We start from the raw sequence: 17,578 nt of genomic DNA, 5'->3' as shown, positions 1-17,578 counted from the left end.
TACCACACTAGGGCCTGTGGAGCTGGTGTGCATCATTTTTTTGTTTGTGGAAACAGATAGTAGAAACTGTGGGAATGTATTGGTGGAAACAGACCATTTTACGTGCTATGCCCAGGCCTATCCCACCAGAGATCAAAGGGCTAGCACTGTGGCCAAGGTACTTTGGGAAAAATTCTTTGCTGTATATGGGCTACTGGCTCACATCCTTTTGCTTCAGGGCCCTCATTTTGAAAGTCAGCTGCTCAGGGAAGTGGTGAGTTTGGTAGGATTACAAAGTCATGAACAACCCCCTATCGCCCTCAGGGCAACCCACAACCAGAAAGATTCAATTGTACTCTGCTCAACATGTTGGGGGCCCTGCAACCTGAACAAAAGACCAAATGGAGTCCACATATAGCCTGTGTGTTGAGTAATTTAGTTATATTGCATGTCTATACTAAATATTGTTGTAAATTAGTAGTAGTTAATTCTTTGCTTAGACTCCTTAAATCCTAAGCACAACAATTTACCAAGGGCTAACGGTGTGCACTGGCAGGCTATTTAACTTGAGGTCTGTTTTTTACATTTCTAAATCAAACTCTAGTGTGTTTCCCCCCCCTCCCCAGTTGCTCATAATGATTTCTCTTTTGTAATCTTTTCCTATGCAAGTTATAGAGACTTTAAAGGCCCCCCTCCCCATTCTGTGAGAATGCTTTTTAATCTATTTGACTTTTTCTTTCTCATAATCCCTGCTGTAGCAGTAATGCCTTCAAGGGGACCTTATATGAAAAATCTAATTTCTACACCTGGGATAGCATGTGCCATTGGTTCAGTTGCAGTAAAGACAGAAATATTTTTCTTTTCTTTAGAGTGAATCTTTTGAGATGCCTCTAGAGGGGATATAATGAGAGGTACATTTTCCCTAAGGATTCTGGTGTCCTTCAGATCATCATTTTCAGAGAAGTCAGTTCTTCAGGCTTAAGGAAAATGCGTGTCTTGCCTTATCAGTGAAAGCCATGCTTTAGATATTACATCTTAATTTATTTTGTTAGTTTTAGTCAGACTAGGCAATGTTTTTTGTGATCTATATTAGAAATTCAGACAAGCACAGATTACAGGTATGTTTTAGGCATATATAACTAATGCAATTTGTACACCCAGTATAATTTGCAAAATCATTTTAGAGTAGTGGTTACAATGTCAAGACCAGGGCTAGTGAGGCCTGGGTTCAAATCCCTGCAGCCATGAACCACATTCAGCTCTTCTGTCTCTCGGCCTAATCTACCTGAACTTTTGTGAGGATGAAAGGTAAGGCCAGGAACTGTAGACCCTCATTAGAGATGTGGGCAGGAACTAGAAATTTGAGAAAAAATCTCTAGAGAAAGGGAAGCAGAGACAGTGACAAGTGACAGTAGCCATGGGTCCAGCCTGTGGCTGCTGATGCTGACTTAGAAGCATTTGTCATCCTTTAAAAAAATTCTGTGAGCCCTGATCTAGAGTGTTTGCATGTGCTTGCCCCGCCTTTTCGGTGCGAAAATAGCCGCCTGTTGATGTTTCGGCATCTGAAAAAGTTTGGGGCAGAGGAAACAAGGCACCGTGCTCAGAAGCAGCGTGGAAAAGTTGAAGAAAAAGGGCCCAGGAAGTAGTGAAGTAAGACAGAGGAAATATGAGGAATATAAGGGTAGAGGAATTAGAGCTAACAAAGGAGGAGCTAATGGAAGAGAGTACTCTAGAGCAGTTTCTTGGAACAGGGAAGGCTAAACAATTGGAGATGGAATAGGCAGTTAGTTGAAAAGTTGGGGTCCAAGGTGGGACATAAGTATGGGGATAAGTAAGTATGGCTGAAGAACTAGAGCAGCAATGAATATAAAGACAGTGACGGTAGGGACTCTCTAATCAGTTGGCAGGGAGGGAGTGAAGTAGACATACAAGGGAGCTGTGGACCCTCTAGGCTTGTGGTCAGGGAGTAAAAGAGATTTATGGCTGCATATTCTGTTTGGACTACTGTTGCTTTAAGAGTTGCGTCAAAGGGAAAATTTCAGCAGGTATAGTTTTTCTTGCCACTGCAGCACTATGCTAAGAAGACCCATATGGTGAAATTCTGGCAAAGAGGCCAGGACCTAAAAAAAAAAAAAGGTCAGGGGCAGCAAATCTCCAGAATAATTGGGAGTGGAGTTGGTTTCCAAAAAGTGGTTTGGGTTTATAAGCCAAATCTGCCTTTGTGAGATGCTCCAGACAGGTTTCCAGAGAGACAGAAGATTTCATGGTGGTGGTGACTTTGCTTTCTGAGAGGCAAGACTACTGCCACTGCTGAGGATAGCAGGCAAAGCAAGAAGTAATAGTATCCTGGGCCCAGAACTGGCTTCAACGTGCCTCCCTCCCTTTCTCCTTGCATAGCCCAAGGGTGGTCTGCAGTGGCAGCCTTAAAATTCTACGTCTTAAAATGAAAAGAACCTTGGAATTCTGGCAAGGCATAGCGAGCCATGCAGAAGTGACTCAGGGATTGCATATTAGTCATGCAGACCGAATCTCCCTTAATTTCCTGTGAATATTTATTGTAAGGGAAGAAAAATGAATCCTTTTCTTTAGAAAACAAGGAACCGTGAAGAGGGATATTGTAGATGCTACATGTGAACTTTTAATTTTTCATTGGTGGCTATTATGTTCATAAGCTTTCTCCATACAGTAAAATGGTATCAGCACCAATCAGGAAAGCCAGGAAACAAACTGAGATCAAGTGAAATGTCTCCAAAATCATTCCTCTCTCCCTTCTCTCTGTCTCCCAGGCATTCAGTGTTGTCTTCCAGAAAGCTGTTGAAAGAGCTGCTGTGGATGAAAACCTCAAAGACCGAGTAGCCAACCTTATTGACAGCATTACCTTTTCAGTGTTTCAGTATACAACCCGAGGGCTGTTTGAATGTGACAAACTGACTTACACAGCACAAGTCACTTTCCAGGTAAAGTACCTGACCTTCTAGCAGAATCCTTGCTAGCTTTCCTCCATTGGTAAGGAAAACGCATCACTCACAGAGAAGGAACATCTCACTTTTCTAGTGACAGCTGGACTATTGGCTTCCTATCGCTTTGGACATATTATGATCATATTGTAGTTGTTGTTTGTCTTGCTAGATTGCAGGATTGACATGCAATCACTAAGAACTTTTGTTCTGTAACTTTTTGTTTATTGTTTTGCTTATTTGAATATATGTATTTATTTAGGATATTACTAAATAAAGACTCTTCAGAGTCCTGCTTGAGGAAGCTTACAATTTAAAACATCACAATAGGGAAAAAAAACACCCACTAGGCATAAGCAGCATTAAAACTGTCATATGACAGAAGCAGACTATTAAAAAACTGTCCTGGAACTTAAAAGAAAGTAAAGTAGGTGGCAGGTGAGCCTCAAGGGGGAAGTTATTCTAAAGGCAAGGTGCCACCACAGAAAATGCCCCGTCTCTAGTCACCACTTCCAGACTTCTGAAGGCAGGAGCACATAGAGCAGGACATGGAAGGCAGATTTTAACTGATGGTCTGGACAGTATGAGAAGAGACAGTCTTTCAGGTTCTCTGGCCCCTAGCTATTTAGGACCTTAAAGGTAAGAATTAGCATTTTGGACATTTTAAATTGTGCTTAATGCATAAGGGTGATATGATCTCTTTAACCAACCCCTGATAGTAGCCCGGCTGCCACATTTTGTACCAACTGAAGTTTCCAAATCATATAGTACATTGCAATAATCTTTCTTAGAAGTGATCAGAGCATATCTTGTTTCTGAAAGCGTTTTACACATTTTAATCAATGATAATACAATGCCTGCATTAAAAATAATAAAACAAATGCGTAATCATAAATCAATTTCCAGCCACTCAGCAAAAGCATAACTCCACAATGGCAATAGAAACAGTAATTCATAAAAATGCCCTGTGGAACAGAGTGACAAAAGGGTATACTCTGGACCATACCAGCCAGACCACTCCAAAAAGCATGCAGGATTATTTTTACCTGTGCATTTAAATGCAAATAGTGCACAGTGTTTGTAATTATAGCATGGTTCCCCCACCACTTATTCTAGCTAGGGTCTCAGTTGTTCTTGAAATGCAAGTGTTACCTTTCATCTGCTCTCCAACCCTGAGACAATGGCCCTTTTTGCACTTACGGTTTAAACCGCCATTTATGAGCATTCGCCCCGATCACAGTGGCTTCGGCATTGCACCTGTTCATTTCACACTGTCCACTGCAATTTCGATTTGGTGTCTGTGCTTCATTTCAAAACCTCGGTGCAATTTTGGGCTTTTGGGGCCTTGCAATTCACGTCACACTTTTTTAAAAAAAATTGAGCATGCGTAGTAACGTTGCAATGTTGGAACCCTTCCCCCCTTTTTGCTGATTGGGCTGTCCCCTGCCCACTGGAGAGGCAATTGGTGGCAGAGTTCTGGGGGAAAACATGTACCACTCTCATTTTTTAAAATCAAGCCAGGAAAGGGTTAAAATGCTGCCGATTCATCTCCTCCCAGGAAGCAGAGGCTTGTTTCCAAAGGGCTGTGCAAAATGCTTGGGTTTCCCCCCCCCCCCTCTTTGGCAAAGTCTGAAACATGCCTGGGAGGGAGGGAAAAGCGGCCATTTAATTCTTTCCTGGCTTTTAAAGCCAGAAAGAAAGTGCAGGAACATTACAACGTTGCAACCCATTATTGTCTTTAAAAAAAAAAGAATGTGTGTGCATACCCTAAGGGAGGAAGGAGAAAGCAGCTATTTAACACTTTCCTTGCTTTTAAAGCTAGCAGGGAATTAGCAGCAAGCTTAGGAATCATTCCTGGCTTTTGAAAAAAAATAAAAGAGCATGCATACCGGGAGGAAGGAAACCAACGAAGAAGCAGCCTTATGACCCTCAGCTAAAAAAAATGGTGGATAAGGAGTTCAGAGAGCTGAGGAGGGTGGGAGTGGTTAATTCTGCACAAACCAATCAGCTCCCAGGGAAAAGGAGAGGGGGGGGGGAGAGAAGCAAAAAGGGGGCAAAAGTGTTCACATTAGCAAAATGCAGGCCAGCTGCCAGTCGGCAGCGAACTTAAAAAAAACATCGGGGTATGTCCGCAGGGGGGAAAATCAGGGATACAGCAGACAAAAAGCGGGACTGCATCCCATGACTGCTTTTAAGTGTGAAAACCTTGCAAACATGGGATGTGGAACAGGTACAAACACGCTCTAAAAACAGAGTGTGAAATGTACCAATTATCACTGCCTCCTGCAGCATCAACTGGATTTGTCATTGCAGATACTTCTGATGAATAAAGAAATCAACACCACAGAACTTGATTTCCTCCTACGATATCCTGCCCAACCAGGAGTCACCTGTCCAGTAGAGTTTTTGTCTAGTCAGTCATGGGGTGGAATCAAGGTACCTATTTTAACTCATATGTATTATATTACTTTGTTTTAAGACTATTTCCAATTATTTACACTCTTATTAGACTTCAGATGCCGATATTTCTCAACCTCAGACCAAATTTGGTTTCTCTGTCCATTGAAATATTCTTTTGTTGTTCTCTTGGAGACCCATCAAAATAATGCTGTGCTTATAAATATTTTAGGGAAATTTTCATTGTGTTCCAAAACAGGTAAAGTGTGAAGTACAGTATTTACTTAAATACAACATTAGTGTGTCTCCCCTGTAGATATGGCTTATATTATTATTATATTTATATTATATTATTATATTTATTATTGGACATCACTGTAACTTGTATGCCAATTGAAGATGGCCTCATATATATATGTAACAAATTTGGAGCTCCACACTTGAAAGGAAGACCTGCCTATCAAGCTAACTTGGGCTTAGATTGGGGTTTCCAGGGCAACAGCAGGAGTTCAGACAGAGTTCAGACAATCCCTGCCTCCGGTTGCCAAGGGAATTGATTGCAGGTGCCAGACTGTCTGGCTTGACAAGCAGCAATGAACGAGGCTTGCAACGACCACCTGTTCATTTAGAATGGGGCCTCACAAACAGCTTGTTCTCGAACAGCAGAGTGGGCTGTTCGTGGCTTTTTTTGGTTCGTATTGCTGTTCGTGCCCATCTCTAGTTATAACATTAAACTTACACTGGACACCCAAAGCTCTACAGAAATACCTACTTTAATAACAGTACGAGCAAACACTTTTGTAGTGTCTACCACAAAAGAATAATACAGAACCTAACAAAGCACAAAAACGATCCATGATGGCCAAATTAGTTTCCTCCCTGGAAAAAGAGCCACTGATTGCATCTTTACAATACAGATTCCCATCAACATGTAAAAAATAAAAAGGAAGAAAAATATTTTCCTGCTTCATCAGCTTCAGAAAAGTATTTGACTCGCTCTAACAACTTGGGGCTGAACCTTAAATTGTTACAAAATGGAATCGGCGAAAAAAATGGTCTCATCGTATTGATGCTCCAATCCATCAAATGCAGGATATGAATTGGAAACAAAGGCAATCAAACAAGAGGTGTAAAATAGGGAAGCACCCTCAGACTGACTCTCTTCAATCCATACATCAGTAATGTTCTGAGTTGACCTTGTTGGAACAGTCATTAAATCCAGGGTAGTGTGTAAATGACTTTCAAGTTGAGAGTATATTCTTTACACATGACCTGGTTCTACTGTTGTGCATATAAGTGAATGTATGGGAATTTTTTGTTTGTTTAAAAGATTTTTTATTGGATGGTTAACATACACATAATATTACTACATTTTACTTATTTCCCTTATACCTACTATATGCTTCCTACCCCCTCCCCTTCCTCTTTCTTTATTGACTTCCAACAACACTACAACCCCCCGTTTCTTATCACTAATTCTGTCTCCTACTTGTCATTTTAATATTATTGGTAAAGATTTAAATTATATCTTATCTTAATTAATAACTTTCAAACGACCATAATTGTCTTTTAATGTATGGGAAATTTTGAAGCTCTTTTGAAGTACGGGACCGTGTCTGAAATTAGAATCATGAAAACCTAAGTCAAGCAAGGTTCTGTTACAACAAATATGGCTGAACTTGCCCATTTAGATCTGTGCTGTACATCATAGGTCTGTGCTGTCTCCAAACATTTGAGCCTTTGGGCTCCTTTGGAATTCTGACACAGGGTAGTGGACACAACTACAAAACAGCTGAGGCAGAGCTAGCCACAAAATGTCAAAAGAGCGGGGTCATGCATAATTCTAATAGTGATTCTTCAACATTTCAGGCAGAAACTCTGTTTAACAGGATGCCTTTTAAAATAAAAATGTTTAAAAATATTTTCTTGCATACACACCTTATTTCCAGTCATGCAGTGAATATCTTTGTGTTTTGGTGGCAGCTGCTGCTGAAGCAACTTTTCAAAAATCTGCATAGCCAATAATATCTCCAGTGGCCAATTAGAAGCCCTGCTGGGCAAAACCCCTACCTGGCCATACCCACTTTCTAAAACCACTTGGCAGTTGCCAGGAAAGGTGTCAGTGGGTTCCATGGCACCCATGGGCACCACACTGGGGAACCCTGGGATAGAGTGTGCAGCCTGCACGAGGTAACTGTGATGGATATAAATTTTCCTTTTTGAAAGGGAGTTAATATCTCAGATAATTTGGGTCTCCTGGTTCAGTTGTTTGCTTTACCCTCCACTGAGGAAAATGGCAAAGTATCAGGGAAGGAAGCATGAAAATGCAAATCTTGTCATAAAGACAATCCTCGATGTGGAGAGATGCCTGAATAGGGACAGAGGGACAGTTTGTTCTTGACTAGAGATGGGCACGAAACGGGGAAAAAACGAACCCTGAGTTTTGTCGTTCATTGTGTTCCACGAACCATGAACTTTCATGAAATTCTCCCATTTTGTGAAATGATTCATTAGGTTCATGATTTGTCAGATCCCAGGGCCCTACAATGCCCCCCTTCATACTCAGAGATGCCAAACTCACAGGGAGACTTCAGCAGGCTGTCCTCCAGCCACCCTCCAAGTTTGGTGAAGATTGCAGTACGTCTCTTTTGAAGCAGCAGCAAATCCAGCCCAAAGCTGCCAAATCCACTCTCTCTCCAAATCCCTGCAACAGCTCCTTCTTCTCCCTCTGTCTACTGGAAATGAAAGCAGAAGGCACAGAGCTGTGCCTTTTATAAGAAACACTCACATAGAGCAGAACAAGAGCTCTCTGGTTGGCAGACAGACCTGCCTAACAGGGTTTGGAGGGATGAGATTGGTGTTCCCATGGCTACAGAAGGCCCATTTCCCCTCCTGCTCATTGCTGTCATAAACCAGAATGGGAGCTCTCAAGTTGACAGGGAGAGCTGCCTATCAAGGTTATGTGGGCTAAGATTGGGGTTTCCACGGCAACAAAAGGTTTGCAGACATTCTTGGCCTATGTTGCCTAGGGAATCAATGGATCAGCACCAGTCTGTCTGGCATCATGAAACATTCATGAATCAAATGAATCAGCCCCAAAAGTTGTGGACTTTGTGAAAAACGCGGACCCACGAAATGTGTCTTCATGGTACACGAATCAGCCCAATTCTTCACAAAATTTGATACGTGTTTTGATTCCTGACTGTCCCTCCAATTAGAAGTACCACTTTTTCATTGCTATGTACTACTGCTACATCATGAAATTGTATGGTTCCTAATTTCTAAAACAAGAGATAATGAGAAACTGTTGAACCTTAGAAGAGGAGCAAGAGAAGGCAGAGTTGACATCATGGTATGTTAATTCCAACCACTGGCTCAGCTATGAACAAAAAATATAATACAAATGAAGGCCCTGTCTGCAGCATTTGGACATCTTCCTGTAATCCCTCTGTTTACCCCACCATCTCGACATAAAACAAGTCATTCTCATTCTTATGTATATGTAATATATTAAAGTATTTTGAATTACGGTAGGAAATGGTATGTGGAGAAGAGGATGAGTGGATTGTGCTGCATTGTGTTTGGACCTTGAGTTTCTGCCAAGTTGTCACTGATATTCTGGTTGGATGAATTCATTCTGGCTTGCTGAAAGCTTAAGGTTCTTCTGCTTTGAAGAATGTTGTCAGAATTCTGAGACTGAAATAGCTCTGTTCATCCTTCCTTTAAAAAGGCCTTTAAGGGCAAACAGAACCTAGTCCATTAATCTTAGGTTCAGCAGAGACTGTTTTAGGTATCTAGACAGCCCCACCTTTATTTTTAGCCCTTGCAGAGACAGGTTAAAAATGTAAGTTATGCAGTACAAATTAGTTCCATGCTTGAGCACATAAAGCAACACACATAACATATTTTACTTTAAAAGAATGCTCTAGGCATAGTGTCCTAAGAAGAGATTCAGCTCAGCTGATAAGATTCCAAGACTCTGTGAGGCCTTGTTACCATGTTGTATTTTATCAAGTGTGGCTGTAGTGTTCCTTTGTTTAAGGCCATTCCTTTCTTATCCCTCTTTCTGTAGCATTCATAATAAATGTTTGGTTTCTCTTCTGGCTTAAATTTCAGCGTTTGCAAATCTGAAAACTGCAACCACCTCTCTCCCCTGAGCACCCTCCCTTGTTTGCATTCGTGTTCCTTTCCTAGTCTGGACCATGAAGGGACTCTCTAATTTAGTTTTTATTAAAATGCACGCACACATTTTTGCAATGTATGGCCAGGAGCTTTAAATATAAGTCTCCTAGTAAGAATCTCTCTTAAGCAATAAATTCACCCACTAATGAAAGAAACAAACAAAAAAGTAGTGCTCTGGGCAGGTTTGTTAGTTGTTGTTGAAATTAAAGGGCAAACAGCTAAATCAGCCTTATCACTGAGAGCTCTCTGGAGCTTTCAGTCACCAATTCTTATCTGAATAAATAATAGGTGTAGTGATGTGCGTCTGAGAATACTTGCTAATACTCACCCTCCACATCCCGATTTATCCTGCAGCATAAGGCAAATACATTTAAAACTCACACCTGATTGCATAGCTCAGTGCAGGACAGGCAACGAAAGGCAGAAGCGCACAACTCAGATAGTTAGATGGGCCAGATTGGTCCTTGCCTGAAATGGTGGGCTGCACCAGACTAGACTCAATGACATCATCAGATGAAAGTACAACAGTGTTTCTACAACCATGGAGATAAAACTACTGGCCTACCTTTGCGCAAAGTATTTAGTACAGTTGAAATGCACTATATAAATCAGATCATCATGTATGTTGTTGTCAGAGCTGTGAACCCTTGAAGTGGCCTTATACTGAGTCGGACCATTGGTCCATCAAGGCCAGCATTGTCTCCTCTAACTGGCAGTGGCTTTCCAGGGTCTCAGGGAGAGGTCTTCCACATCACCTACTACCAGATCCTTTTAACTGGAGATGCTGGACCTGAGACTTTCTGCATGCAGAGAAGATTCTCTGCCGCTAAGCCTAAGAGTTAAAGCATTGTTACCTGTTATTGAAATGCCGACTGCTCCTTTTAACTCTCACTTTTCATGTGATGTTTTCTTTTCTGAATGTAAATACCTCATGTAGGATGACAGGAACTTTACTATGAGTTGGCTACTTTGGATTATTCCCCTCCACCTTCCCCTAATATCCCAATCATTCTCCATCTTCTGTTTCTGAAGAGGAAGAATTTTCATTATATAGTTATGAAAAAGCAACTGAAAAGGTATTGTTCAATAAATGTGGTGTTGTATAATGAGCTCTAAGTAGTAGATTCAGCTTTCAAGGGACGGAACGGCTGTAGAGACAAAGCTGCATATTAATGCTGTATTTATAATTTTACAGAATGCAGATGATATGATTGTACGTGTGGCTAAAGAATAAAGCAATTCATGTATTTCACATTGAGGAAAAACTAGTATTTCCTTGACAAAGGAACAGAAGATCCTTTTTTCCTTTCTTCCTGTGTACTTTATAGCCCCATAAAAGTACAAAGTTTTCATTCTTGATTAAGACTGATTTTGACACAATCTATTGTAGATATGTAAGGTACATTGAATTTTGCGAATGCTGTCACAGTTTTTTGATTAAGATGGGCTGATAGGACAGGCCCACAGTTTATTTTTGAAAGTGTTGTCTGGGAGTCATTCTCATAGAAATCTCTTCATTAGTACATCAAAGAAAAACTGGAACTTGTGAGGAGAGTGGTTGGGGATCAGGAAACAAAAGAATGTATTGTCGAAGGCTTTCACGGCCGGAGAACGATGGTTGTTGTGGGTTTTCCGGGCTGTATTGCTGTGGTCTTGGCATTGTAGTTCCTGACGTTTCGCCAGCAGCTGTGGCTGGCATCTTCAGAGGTGTAGCACCAAAAGACAGAGATCTCTCAGTGTCACAGTGTGGAAAAGATGTAGGTCATTTGTATCTCATCTACCTCCTGAGTAGATACAAATGACCTACATCTTTTCCACACTGTGACACTGAGAGATCTCTGTCTTTTGGTGCTACACCTCTGAAGATGCCAGCCACAGCTGCTGGCGAAACGTCAGGAACTACAATGCCAAGACCACGGCAATACAGCCCGGAAAACCCACAACAACCATCAAACAAAAGAATATAGAACATTTTGAAAGTTAAATGTATCTTGTATTTCTGATCTGTTTGGAATAAGGGTTTGTGCCCAGAGGCACAGCCACCTTGGGGTCAGGTAGCAGTTTCCCTCAGGCCAGTTTAGCTAGGGATCCTGATGATGCTTTGCCACCTTCTGGGCATAGAGCAATGGTCACTGAGTGTGTGTGTGTGGGGGGGGGGGGAGGGGGAGGTGTGAATTTCCTGCATTGTACAGGGGGTTGGACTAGATGGCCCTAGAGGTCCCTTCCAGCCCTATGATCCTATGATTCTTCTGTGTGACTAATTTAAAATTTCTCTATAGTCAAGACAGGTTTCCCCATAATAAGACATGGTTCAAGAGGACTCAGGAGGAGTATACATTAGTTGAGTCTTGGATTTTAAAAACCCATATCCATAATACTGTAATATCTACCCTGAACTCTTGTTTGCACACAACTCCTCTTTTTTTCAACCATATTACAAGTGCTTAGGCCCGATAACGTTTTCCCGTAATTTCCTTTCTTGTTAGCCCCTCAGTTCCTTTTCTCTTTTACCTTTCCATTCCTCAAACACCGGTCTTCTCTCCTTGCTGTTCCTCTGCAATTAATGTTTTCAGTCAGATGCCTACTCTGCCCCATCCTCTAATCACTATGAATTTTGCCCCTCCCCCTTAGCTTTCTGACTGTCAGGGACCCTTCCTTTTCCCACTCAGATTTTCAGTTTGAAGCTGCCTTCTCAGCTCCTGGTTCTTCAAGGGTAGCATAAACTGAACTGTCAATTACATCATAAAAATCACAAACTACTGTTCTTATTATTTAAATGCCAAGTGTTGCAAGCTTTACTGCCATCATAGCTGTGTGAGTCACTTTCCCTGAGAATCTTTGTATTTCAGTATATTACAGTGGTTTTACTTTCATTGTCCAACATCTTATACTGAAAATGGTAGGAAGTTTTTCTGCTCCTCTAGAAAAAGGTTGATGAATTGGGGCCATATTTTACTTAAGTATAGAATTTCTTCTTAAATATCCTTCTAAATGGTGCTTATTATGATAGTAAGTGGAAAGATTGCTATTTTCATTAGGCCCATGACTGACTGACCAACCAATCTACCATTGATTATGTATTAGTGGGGCAATCTGATACAGCTAGAGAGAATATGGGTATTTGTCCAAAGACCTCTTTTGTCCCTGTAAAGAGGATCAGTCACTGACAATTGAAAGCCTGTAGAGATGACAGGTCTCCTTGAGAGAGCAGCCCTTGTGAACCTTTCCAGAATTCAGTAAGAGCTTTCTTGAATTAGCTTTGCAAAGTAAGACACCTACAGACTAACTGGCAGCTCTGGTAATCTAGAATGGGGGGGGGGGCTGACCATGTCTTTAAAGCATCATATAAATTAATGATGCTCTAGATGGCCTAGCTTTTTAATATAAAAAAATAACATCATTGGAGGATAAGCTAGGGAATGATTGGCGGGGAGGGGGGAACAGTGAGCTTGTCAAATTCTATAATAGTAATAAGGGTGATTAAAATGTAGATCTTGCATGACATACTGATTGAAGTTTTACATACCCATCATGGCTTATTTTTACCTTCATTAGACTTGTGCTCATGAGTTGAATAATTCAGTTAATGAAGCCAAACAAGAAGCCACCTCTAGCAAATGAATGATACAAAGCAAAATGTAGTCTGAAAGAATATGGCAAATAATTCATTTTCTATACTGATCCTTTCTGTTAGTAGTTTTAATTAAAAAAAACATGGAAATGCTTACTCTCTTGAACCTATAGATGCTTACTGGGTTGTACCCATTATATGTATCATGCTCTGTTGGCATTCTATACTCGCATTTGTACCTGTGCATTTCTAGATATTGGTTGCTTGAGCTATTGCAAGGAAACTTCACAGGAACACTGAGGGAAAATTAGGTAGTTTTTTTACTCCGATTTCTTCCATTGTAGCCTTAAAATACTTGAATGCTGAGATAGACTGCAACTTTTAACGTTTAAAAATGCTGGATATTTTTCCTAGCTGATTGCAATTTATGAACACCTAGGTACGAAGTACCAGGTATTTAATCTGATGAGCCTTTAATCAGCAGTTATTTCTGCAGACACATTTGTACAGAATATACTGATCTAAAGCTAGCATAAATAAGCCAGAATAGTTGATCTGAACATTCACTGTTGACTAAAGGAATTATGTGGATAAGACATTTAAAATTCATTATTTTATTTATTTAGAACATTTTTATGCTGCCTCTCCAGGATCCTGACCAATGTGGCTCACAAAATAAAAATAATAAAAGCAAAACATTAAAATATACTAATTAAAATCCAGCATTAAAAAAGGCCCAACCCAGCATGAAAAGAGAGTGCATAAAAACAAATCACAGACATCTTAAAATAACAGTTTCCTGGCTAAAATAGTGTCAAAAATGAACCTCTTAATTAAAAACGTGGGTCAACAAAAACATTTTGGTGTCGTGACCAAAAGAAAGCAACAAAGGCGCCTCGCAAGGGCATTCTGCAGAAGAGGGGCCACTTGCTGAAAAATCCTTGGCTCCGGTGGCTGCCTGCCTCATCTCGGAAGGCAGGAGCACAGAGAACAGGGCTTGTGAGGCACACTGGACAACATGTAAGGAGGTGGTCCTTCAAGTACTCTTGCCTCAATCCATTGGGGCTTTAAAGGTAAAGACCAGCACTTTAAATTGTGCCCAATATGTAAAGTTGCCAAGCCCAGGTTGGGAAATACTTGCAGGTTTGGGGGATGGAGCCAGGGGAGGGACCTTAGCAGTTCATAATGCCATGCAGTCCACCCTCCAAACCAGCCATTTTCTCCAGGGGAACTGATCTGCCACCTGGAGATCAGTTGTAATACCAGGAGATCTCCAGGTCCCACCTGGAGGCTGGCGACCCTAGCGGAAAGAAATGGTCAGCCAGTGCAGACCTTTCAGCACTGGAATTATACGATCCTTGTATCTCCCACAGACAATATCCTGCCTGCTGCATTTTGGATGAACCAAAGTTACCAGACAGTTCTCAAAGGCAGCCCCATGTAGAGTACATTACAATAATCTAACCTGGATGTAATCAGTTGGATCACTGTGGCCAGATAATGTTTTTTGAGGAACGGCTGTAGCTGGCTTAGCAGACGAAGAGGGTAAAAAGCACTGCATGTCACAGAGGAGATATGGGCTTCCAATGGCAAGTCAGGATCCAGCAGTACCCTCAAGCTTCAAACCTGTTCCTTCAGGGGTTGTGCAGTTCTCTTCAGAATAAGATGAATCCTAAGTTCTTAAGAAGCTTTGTCATTGATCAGCAGTACCTCAGTCTTGTCTGAACTGAGCTTCAGTTTTTTTGGCCCTCATGTATGCCATCACTGTTTCCAAGAACCTGTTCAGGATTTTCACAGACCCAGACTCAGCTGTTAAGGAGAAGTAGATCTGAGTATCATCTGCATATTACTGATACCTTACTCCAAATCCCTTGATGATCTCTATCAATGGTTTCATGTAGCTGTTAAACAGCATGGGGGACAAGATGGGACCTTGTAGGACCCCATAGCATCTTCTGGAATTGGCCAGTTGAGCAAGACCAGAACCATCGAAGCATGGTACTTCCCACTCAGCCAGCCTCTCCAGGATACCATGGTAGATCGTATTGGATGCTACAGAGAGGTCCAGGAGAATCAACAGGGATGTACTCCTCCTCTCCTAGCAAGGCTCATCTATCAGGGTGACCAAGACCATTTCTGGTCCAAACCGAAGTATGAATCCACATTGAAATGGGTCTAGATAATCCATCTTCTCCAAGACCACCTGAAGCTGTGTGGCTACCACTCACTCAAGCATCTTGCCCCAAAGTAGAATGTTAGCTTCCGGGCAATAGTTGTGCTTAGTGGGGTCCAAGGATGCCTTCTTCAGGAGGGCATCGTCTTTCAAGGCAATTGGAACTACACCCTCGTGCAGAGAGGCATTTATTTCTTCCTAGACCCATTCGACCAACCTATCCCAGAAAAATAGCAACAGTCATGAGAGGCAAGGATCAAGTCTAGATGTGATGGACTACACATTTCTGAATGACTTGTTCATTTCATTAAGCTTCACCAACTGAAAGTCATCCATAGCACCGCAGTGAGCATGTATGTTTTCCAGACGTATATTTTCAGGAACCTGGAATAAGAACCCCTTCACAATCTAGAAAAGCTCCACTGCACAGATGCAGTGGTGGTGATGAAGAGAGCTCCCTTTGCCACTATCACCACCACAGAGTAGGCACAATAATGTGCTCTCACATACACTCACTCACTCCTCCACTTGTGCAACTGTCAGCCTAACCACTTCATTAGTCCAAGTTCCTCCATAAACCAAGAAACATTTTGCGTTCTGCAGGAGGGTAGAGTTCATTCTGGAGTGATCATGTCCACGACACAGGTCATCTCTGTATTCTGCAGACTGATGAGGGCTGCTCATTGGAGGCCAAGAAACTTGCAAATTACAGACTACAACATAGATGATACGTGATGGCTTGATAACCTTGTTCCCTTTAGCCATTGTGAAGGACATACATTGTCAAAAGGGTTAATATGTGAAAATTTAAAATTCAGATGACTCACTTGAACAACCACTGTAAGGACTGAGTATGGTATGATAGAAAAACCCAATTTGAGACTAGAAATCATAATAAGAGTATGTAACAGAAGGCAAGAGAGGAACATAAGACTGTTTGGCTGGTTATATTTACCGCATACTCCGATCAGGGGACAAACAGCTGTTGGTGGTCCCTGGCCCCAAGGAAGCTGCCTAGCCTCAACTAGAGCCAGGGCCTTTTCGGTCCTAGCTCCCACCTGGTGGAACGCTCTGTCTGCTGAAATCAGGGCCTGGCAGGACCTACTATCCTTTTGCCAGGTCTGCAAGACAGAGTTGTTCTGCCAGGCATATGGCTGAGGCTGGGCCTCCACCGGCCTGTAAAAAGGGGTGTATAAAATCTCAAACCTCCCTGTGAAGGCTGTCCACCATCCTGTTTTAAATGTGTATTGATACACTGTTGTTTTAATGTTTTAATGTAGATGCATTTTTATATTTTAATATGTTGTTATCTGCCCTGAGCCCACTCACGGGGAGGGCGGAATAGAAATTTGAAATCAAATAAATAAATATGCTCCATTCCTGTGTCAGAAGCCTGTTTCTCTCTTTTGAAGAGGGGTGAGATGGTATTTCAATGTATTTCATGGAACTTTCATTATATTTCATGGTACTTCATTGTATTTGCTTGACTGTGTTCACCTCTGTTTTGTGCTCTACTTTCTGCTCATCTCTGTATCAGCTGCTTTCTATATCATCAGAATATATAACATGTCACTGCTTAGTCACTACCTGCTTCCATACTTTTAAAAAAATCCGAGCCTTTGTCTGTATCCATTCCAAATTTACTTCCTTTTAATACAGTCTTGATTGTGTGCTATACATGGAACCCATACATTTCTAGATGAGTATGGAACCCATTAAGCTGTGAGCATATGATAGGAAGTCTTAGTTACATGGCAGTAAGAGGAGCAGCCTGAGTTGTGATCTCACTGGTGTCAAGGCCAGGAACATGAGTAGCAAACCAAGAGAGCAAGGGACAGGAGACACAAGTTGAGCACCAGGAAGTGTGCTGTAGTGACAAATAAGCCAATGATAAATATTGTGGAGGAATCCTTTCCACCAAGTGACCTTCGTCTCACTGTCCTGCTCTTCCTCTCAGTGTATCTATGCAAAGTGGCAGGAGGTGTGGTACTCCTGTTCTGCACACCTACAAACAGTGTAGCAAAGAAGGCTGGCTCTAGAGGGGTTCAGTACCCAGCTGAAGGGACTTCATGACCCAGCTGAGGGCCCCCTGACCACCATACTGAAGAACACTGCAGTAGTGGATCTATTCCTTCAGCATAGCCAGGATACTCTAGAAAACTTTGACGATAGACTATAGATTTCATAACTTCCACTGAATTGTTTTGAGAGCACTCTGGGAAGTAGAAGCGTATATGCTTGAATAGATCTGAAGATGATAAATTGTCCAGTGTTGAATAGCTGTCATAAAGTTTCAAAATCTGGTATCTAATATTTCTG

At 41.6% G+C, this 17,578-nt stretch overlaps 1 protein-coding gene across 1 annotated transcript in view; it reads left to right on the top strand.

Annotated features, from left to right (window-relative positions):
* Positions 1-17,578, top strand: part of LOC129327569 (dynein axonemal heavy chain 9-like) — a 274,625-nt gene that overhangs the window by 205,832 nt on the left and 51,215 nt on the right. Inside the window, exons 58-59 of the mRNA XM_054976322.1 lie at positions 2,766-2,936; positions 5,250-5,372. Coding sequence (XP_054832297.1) covers positions 2,766-2,936; positions 5,250-5,372 — 294 coding nt within the window. The remainder of the gene's footprint in view (positions 1-2,765; positions 2,937-5,249; positions 5,373-17,578) is intronic.

This window comes from Eublepharis macularius, chromosome 4 (assembly GCF_028583425.1).
Source record: "Eublepharis macularius isolate TG4126 chromosome 4, MPM_Emac_v1.0, whole genome shotgun sequence".
Taxonomy (NCBI): Eukaryota; Metazoa; Chordata; class Lepidosauria; order Squamata; family Eublepharidae; genus Eublepharis; species Eublepharis macularius.
The sequence above is the reverse complement of the archived record's forward strand: the minus strand, read 5'-3'. Positions and strand labels throughout refer to the sequence as shown.